The sequence below is a fragment of the Python bivittatus genome, unplaced genomic scaffold (genome assembly GCF_059951505.1).
Source record: "Python bivittatus isolate LINGU-HERP-01145 unplaced genomic scaffold, Pbiv_v1 ctg000790_np1212, whole genome shotgun sequence".
NCBI classification, from domain to species: Eukaryota; Metazoa; Chordata; class Lepidosauria; order Squamata; family Pythonidae; genus Python; species Python bivittatus.
Window position 1 is genome coordinate 2,057,399 of NW_028277110.1, and position 8,156 is coordinate 2,065,554.

The 8,156-nt window shown below is 50.8% G+C and overlaps 1 protein-coding gene across 2 annotated transcripts in view; it reads right to left on the reverse strand.

Annotated features, from left to right (window-relative positions):
- GAB3 (GRB2 associated binding protein 3) overlaps positions 1-7,898 on the reverse strand; it is a 73,082-nt gene extending 65,184 nt beyond the window's left edge. The window contains exon 1 of one of the 2 annotated variants that reach the window (XM_088129282.1): positions 7,533-7,898. In XM_088129282.1, the coding sequence (XP_087985408.1) occupies positions 7,533-7,758 (226 nt within the window). In that variant the 5' untranslated portion in view covers positions 7,759-7,898. The remainder of the gene's footprint in view (positions 1-7,532) is intronic. The other variant, XM_088129281.1, reaches the window with a different exon arrangement.
- Between the last annotated feature and the right edge of the window lie 258 nt (positions 7,899-8,156).

An 8,156-nucleotide genomic window follows, 5' to 3' on the forward strand; every position in this document is an offset into this window, starting at 1 on the left:
ACCAGTTAATTTGTTTATGGCCAGGGGGATTTTAGCAAGAGAATGCTTTTAAATAAATCTCATCCATGTGCATTTGGAGAAGGCCTAAACATATGGAGGACTGTACTGTTAAGCTCACAGATCTCCCTATAAGGAAACATCGACTTTATACAACGACCTCTTCCCTAATCCTAGATAACCAGCTCTAAGGGCAATAACCATTTTATGGGGAAAGCAATAGTCTCTTCTCTTTATTCAAAAACATAGTAGGGCCTGAAGGGACTTGTATATCTAAGAGGGAAGAAGGGCAATAAGATTGTAATTATCTGTTGGAAAGAAAGTCGAAAGTCACTTATATATTCCTTAACTTTAGTTTCTTTCTTTCTTTTTTTCATTTCTTGCACTTCTGTTTTCTTCTTCTCTTTCTTTTTTATTCATCTTTTATTCTATGGAAAAATTCTTTCATTCCATGGAAATAGAAATAGAAATAGAAATAGAAATATATATATATATATATATATATATATATATATATATATTCCATATATCCATGGAAATATATATATATATATATATAAAAATAGAAACATAGTAATGGTAGTACAAACAATAATAGTGAATTTAAAAAGGAGATATAAAGTTCCTATTTCGATTTCAAACATCTTTCCATGGACCATAGAGTCTAAATTGACAACGAACGACCTGTAACACAGTGAATAATATCACCATTTTTTAAAAAAGGAAAACAAATCTGCAAGATAATTCTGTTTTTCGGTTGTTTCTATATATCAACATAGGAATGTAAATATGTTGGGGTGTTCCTAACAGTAAGTCCCTAATCAGGATGGTGCTCAGAGGATAAAATACGCATTGCGAGAATTTGCACCATGAGGTCCCACCAAGTACGTAAACGGCAGAGCTTGGGTTTTGATATAGCCATACCTGTTTCACCTCTTTTCCCCCAGCTCCCCCCATGAGCACCTGTGAATTGAAACAAGAGAGGTCACTTCCATTGTATGTCCCTTACCAACACAAGCCTCCAAAATTAGAGTTGACCCTGTGCTTTTGGAGTGAACTGACAAGTGGGTGGAAAAGCTAATGTCAGTTTTATTTACGACTTTTAAATTAAAGTATTACACTCTACGGAAGTGAAAGTTGGAGTTTGAAGAAACAGGAGCAAAAGACTATTGATGCTTTTGAACTTTGTGTTGGAGAAGTCTTCTAAGAATAACCATGGATACCTTGCAAAACAAAAAATGGACCATAAAACAAATCAATCCAGGGTTCTCATTCAAGATACCAATGACCAAGACGCAAATTAATCATACTTTGGATACACTGTGGAGTCCTTGGGATTCTCTGAGCTTGGTTGGGGTTGTTGGTTTTTTTTGACGTTTTGTTACCCGACCAGGTAACACCTTCAGTGCTACAAGGGAGTGGGGTTCGCTCTCTCTTTATATACAGTAGCTTGCCCTGTCAGTGTTGGTGGGGAGTTGTTCTTTCCTTGGTAGTTCCTAGATTAGGCTGTTGTTTACTGATTGATTGTCTCAGTTGGTAGTTCCTTGATTAGGGTATTGTTTACTGCTTGACTGTTTGTCTGGTGTTAATCCTGGGGTGGATACATTTGGATATATTATGTGAAGACCCATCTCCATTGAGAAGTCCATAAGGCTGGGAAAGGTGGAAGGAAAGAGAAGAAGAGGATGACCAGCAGCAAGGCGGATGGACTCAGTTACAGTGGCGATGGGTGCACTATTGGAAGACCTGAAGGACCAGGTTGGGGACAGACCCTCCTGGAGAAGGTCTATCTATGTCAGTAGTTCTTAAACTGTTTGGCCCAATTACCCCTTCTCCCAGTCATAAATAACATCACTACCACCACAAAAAACCTGGACTCTCTTGTTTTACACAAGCGTTTCAGCAGCAGCAGTCCCAAACTGGATCCTCAACTCACATTTTGCTCCATTACAAACTGCTCTATTACTCCCAGGACATGCCCAAATTACCTCCTTGGGGAATTACCTCGAGTTTAAGAACCACTGATCATTGTGGTCGCTAAGAGTTGACACCAACTTGATGTCAACTCTTGTCATAATCAATCAATCAATCAATCAATCAATCAAAACACCCTGCTAACACTAATCTCTGCATATCTGCCGGTTTCAAGGAGGCATTTTAACTAGTGTATAATATAGAAGAAACTATAGTTACTACCAAGCTCAACTACACATCCCTTTATTTGCTTGACATATGGAAATTTCCCCTATGCCACCTTGAGTCAGTTGAGAATGAGATGGTCTTACAAATCCTTTAAATGCTCTAGCCAGGAAGATCTGTGAAAAGGGCTGTGAAATATGCAGTTCACCAATATTTGGAGGACCCCAAACTTCTAGTGCAGTGTTTCTCAACTTTGGCCACTCTAAGATCCGTGGACCTCAACTCCCAGAATTCCCCAGCCAGCATGGCTGGCTGGGGAATTCTGGGAACTGAAGTCCACGCATCTTAAAGTGGCCAAGGTTGAGAAACTGCCCTAGTGCAGAAGGTCTTGTTTTCCTTATATTCCGTTCTGTTATAGCAAAAACGGGCAGGAAAATGTCTGCTTCTAAGTAGTCACATTGAATGCCCTAATTGTCCCCACGGTCTACATTTCCCCCTTTAAATTTACATTCACCATCTCATAGCCCCAATAAAACACTGATCATAGAAACATCCAATTTCTGGGTTTGTGGGGAGGGAACTAAGTAACTTTAGCCTGTCCTTCAGCAAACCTCAAGGATCACATTGACTTCATCTGACACTCTCTACTTCATTCTTGATAGGTTCTGGTGCCCGCAGCACAGAGATACCACCCTTGCTACGAAAAGGACTTTCTTCCTGAAGCTTTCAAGCCATTCACGTTCAGACTTCGACCAGCCTTGCGAGAGTCCATCTTATCAAAACCAAGAGACAGTGAACCTGAATTTGCAGAAATCAACTTGCGTACCAATAAAGGCACGTCAATGAGGGCTGTATGAATGTTCTGGGCTTACAGCTCATCCCCGGCCAGCATTGAGACCAGCCTGTTTTTCTTACACAGCAATCTTACCGAGTCATCCTTCATTTTCAAAGTTAGTTCTCTTTGTACAAAAGTGATAAGATTCTTAGAAAGCCAACCGCTATGACTGTGACTCTGTTGGATGAGAGACCAAAATATCCCAACGTTGTAGCGATGCTCCCAAAACAATGTTTCTCCACCTTGTCAGCTTTCAGATGGGTGGACTTCAACTTCCAGAGTTCCCCAGCCACCTTGCTGGCTGGGCAATTCTGGGAGTTGAAGTCCACCCATCTGAAAGCTGACAAGGTGGAAAAACCCTGTCCCAGAAACTTCTAAATGTAAACCTCTTAAACCAAACTTTGCCTCCATGTCCATCTCCCCAGCTCTTCAAGGGTACACATCGAGCCCAAGCTCAAACTGGCATAAGCAATAATTTTGCAATCGTTCCCCTTATCTCTGATGTCTTTCTGCTCTGACAGGAGCCACCAAGAATGTGCTCCACTGACTCATTCTGGGAAAGTTCACCACCTGCCCACAGAGATCAGAAGAGAAGCGTTCGGTTTTCTCTCCGCAGGCGGGCGAGTCAAGAGGTCCAGCCTTGTTTCACAGAACTCAGTGTGGAATACAGAGCAATAAAATGACAGCCAATCGCAAATAAAAATACCACCAAGAATGAAAGGGGAAGCTTTTGAATCAGAATGGCGTCATACACGCAGCTGGCCTACCTCACAGGGTGAGTGTGGAAAAATGAATGCTACTTCAAGCTCCTTAGGGGAAAGATTAAAAGATTAAAAACCCTAGGGTGTGTTTCCTGTGACTTATTTATCCATTAGAGTTATCTCATGCCTTCCCCACAGGAGCTCACGGCAGCAAACATAGTGCTTTTTCCTCCTATTTTTCCCCACAACACCAATCTTGGGAGATAGACTGAGCTGAGACTTAGATTTTACCAGTTTTTTGTAATTTTAGGTGTTATTGTATTTTATATAATTTTGGTGTCTATTTTATAAGTTAAATATAATTGTATCCTGGACCTCACTCATAGAAGCTAGTTCGGTTGTTTGATTAATGTACTTTGTCTTAGCTTTTATTTCATTTATTATCTATTAAGATAGATAGATAGATAGATAGATAGATAGATAGATAGATAGATAGATAGATAGATAGATGGATGGATGGATGGATGGATGGATGGATGGATGGATGGATGGATGGATGGATGTTCACAGAACACTCTGCTTGTACTGGTCTACGACTGCAATAAATTGATTGACTGATTAACCGAACGGAGAGAGTGTAACTGGTACCCTTGTGGCTGAGGGGGAACTAGAACCTGGGTCTCCCCACTCCTAGTCCAACCCCATAACCACTACACCACACTGCCCCTTGGAGTACGTGCAGGTTTATGACTGTTTCTCCACTAGTGCCTTACAGCATCTTCTAGAGCAGGATGTCCCAACCTTGGCAGCTTTAAGATATGTGGACTTCAACTCCCAGAATTGGGATTCCCCTGGAAATTCTGGGAGTTGAAGTCCATACAGCTTCAAGTTGCCAAGGCTGAGAAACACTGCTCTACACTCATCCAATCATTGTGATGCCAAAATCACCATTTTGATGACAGGCATCAGCAATGGCTGGTGCTAGCAAGGAAACAGCCTATGTGGACACGCAGTGTCATCAACCTAAAGCACCCCAAGAAGTCTTGGGGACCACTGAATAGCTTGGCTGTGGAATGAAAACTCTCCTATTCTCACAGTTACCCCCTCCAAAGTCCCAAATCATATGTTTGATCCCCCCTCTGTCATCACTGGAGGACATCCTGCCACCGTTCACAACATCAAGAAGCAGAGTTGTGGCCACCAACCTCTCCAAGACTGCCCTTCCCCTCTAGGACCAATGTCAACAAAGGTCACAAGCGGTCCCCAAGTTCCTTTTCTGCAGTCCCTGGAGCCCTCTCCAATCGAGATGGTCAAAAAAGTGGTACATTTTCCTCCCATTTTGAGGCAGAAAAGCCATTAAACCCCTCAAATAGGGTTAGCACAAAAGGAGGAGATAACTCAAAACTCACTTCAGAAACCCTGGAGGAAAAATGTGAAGATACCGCCTGTACTAACATACATCATCATGAACCCCCAAAGTGGGCTTCTCCAGCCATCCAAAGGGTGTACCACTCTTCACCCAGGGTTTCAGGCAGAGAAACAACTTTCTCACCCTTCGATCCAAGCATCTCAGAGGGAGCGACTGGGAGCAAACGGTGGGCCTGCTAGGCATGTCCTTTGCAGCTAAGCCACCCTGGCCCCCCTGCCCACAGCCCTTGGATTGCCCACTGGAGGCCACAATCCGGGGTGCACACTGACCAGGAAGGCAGGCTGGCTGGTGAGAAGGGGGAACTACTTCTACCCAGACGTTCTTCCAACACGCAACCGATCCTTAGTGCTAAGCCACAACCGTTCCAAACGCAGCCTTTGCATTTTGCCCCCCAGAACAGGCTCCCTGGTGTCACCGTCAGCAGCAAAATAAAATCCAACGATACCAGAGATTGCTATTTATACGAGGCTCCCTGGAGACTGGCTGTAATAGTTATTTAAAGTTCTGAAAGGCGGGGCTGGGGGGGGGGATGTGAAGCAAGCGAAGCAAGCAAATATATGCTACAGGCAACCAAAGCAGTGGGGGGGGGAGGGACAGGCCCGAAGTAATAATGGTGCTGGGATGGGAGCAGCTCATTCTCTGTCCTCACCACCCTTCTTTTGCTTTCATTTTCCAGGTTTCAAAGAAGGGTGAAAAACAAACAGGAAAGCTCGGGGTGGGGGCAATCTGCAGGACTGCAGCTGGGGGGGGGATTTAAGATGCGCGGGGGGAGGTCTTGCATCCTGCAACCTGCAACCCCCGGCCTCCTCCAGAGAATTCTCCGGGGCTCCAGACGGTGACGCCCTCCCCCACTTCGCCTCTGCTTGTTTCCCTTTCTCTCTCCCCCCCCCCGGCCCCGGCTGGAGCCAGGCGCCTGTTGGGGACCAGACCCAAGTCGGTGCTCGGAGGTGCCGAGCGGGAAGCTCCGGAGGAGCTCCGGCGATGGCAATTGGGCCGAAGGGCAGGCAAGAGGGCCCACGCGCCCGCCCCGCCCCGCGGAGGGCAGGCTCAGGAAAGGCGGCTGCTCCGGCGCTGGGTCCCCGCTCGCCCTGTTGATTGGCCGGGCGGGTCCAACGGGCGGCTGCCGAGCCGCACCAGAGCCGCTGCGGGATCCCTGTCCAACGGACCGGGCAGAGCAAAAAAGCCGGCCGACGGGCGAGGCGGAGGAGGAGGAGGAGGAGGAGGAGGAAGAGGAGGGGGCGGAGGGGCGTCGCTTCGCAAAGGGGACCGGGAGGGCCGCGCCAGCTGCAGCCCGGCCTGAGCGAGGGGCTCCGCTCCTCTTGCTCTCGCCGAGAAGCTGGCGGGGGGCTTTCAAGGCGTGGGCGGGGATGCAGCCTCGTCGCTGGCTGTCAAAGCGGCAGGATGCCGACGACGGCCAGGCACGCACACTGGCACATTTTGGGAAGTTCGGGGGGGGGGGATGCTGGAAAGCAGGTGATTGCATGATAAGGAATGAATCCCAACCAATCCTTAATGCGCTGGGGCTCCTAAACTCTCCTTCCGCATCCTCACAATCGCGTTAGCCTTTTAAGTTTCTTGCTAAGAGGCGCAGTCACAACCCGGATACGCCCCCCACCCCGCCAGTCTCCAGTGCAGAAGGTGCGGTCGCTCCGTGGGCCCGGACAACACTCCCCACCCCACCCCACCCCACGGTTGCCACCACATGCATCTTCCCAGAAAATCTACCAGTCACCCCATTCACACGTTTTCTTGGCGGGAGGGCGGGGATCACGCCTTGCACTCTTGTTTTCGTTTCACGTCCAAAAGGCTGCAACCGCGGCATCTCTCCCACCCACCCCCGCCCCATCTAACCACACTTTGGGGGCCGGCAGGCTGCATGTTGTTCTTTTGTTTTCATTTCTCGTCGGCCCGGCTCGCCCACCCGCCCCCGGCCCTCCAGCCTTCCCAAGCCCCGCACGTCGGGGGAGGGCGCAGCGCCCCCAAGCCCAGCGAGCGGCAACTGCCCTCTGCTCGCGAAACCAGCGGGGCCCGAGGCGCGCGCCTGCGCCCCTTTTCAAAAACAAAGCCTCCGCTCCGGATTGCGTAACGGGTTAAGGCGCTCGCAGGCACCGGGCTGGGGGCTTGGGAAAGGCGGAGAGGGCGGGGGGGCAGGCGAGGTAAAAGAGCATCCAAACGACCCCCGCACAAGGAGACCTCCGCCTCCGAAGCGAACCAAGCCACCGCTGTGCCCACGAGGGGGCCGGGGTCTCAGCGCTCCCCTTCCCACGGGCGCTCCCACCCGCCTCCCGTTCGCTCGCACAATCCCCGCCGGGGAGCCCGGAGGGTCCGCACCCGCCCGCCCTGCCGAGGGGACGCGCCTCTGCAAGAGAAGGGCACCGGGCAGGGGAGGGGGTGGGTGGCTCGCCGCCCGCCCGCCCGTCCGCCGACTCACGTAGCGTTTGAGCTTCTTCTCCGGGGGCGACTTGATCAGCCAGCCGGTGAAGACGACGTGCCCCGCGCTCATCTTCGCCCGCCGGCTGCCCCCGGGGCGCGCCGCCCGGCCCGCCGCGGGAGAGCGAGGCACGGAGCCGGCGGCGCCAGCACCCGCCGCGGCCACGCACCGGAGCGCCGATCGCCGCCGCCGCCGCTGCTGCAGCCGAGGCAGGAAGTCGCGGCATTGAGCGGAGACCCGCGCAGCTGCGAGCCCAAGGCCGGCCGTCGGGGCACGTGATGCCGGGCCGGGCCCAGCCCCGTCAACAAAGACGAGCACGTGTGAAAGGGGCCGGGGCTCGCCTCGCCCTCCTCTGGCTGCGCAGTCCGGCCCTGCCACGGCTGCTGCTGCCAGCGACGCGTCCGCGGGGAGAGGGCGACGGCGGGGGGCGAGGAGCGTGCGGGAAACGCCCCCCGCCCCCTGCGCGACTTCCCCGGACCTTACTCCTGGACGGCGTCGCCCGGCGCTTGGAACCATCGTCTGGTTAGCCGTGGTTGCCCACCGAGCCGTCAAGCGGGGAGGGCAGGGGCTGAGTCCCCCCCTTGTCTAAACCAGGACGGGGTTTGCACCCTGAGCCGGGCCCTA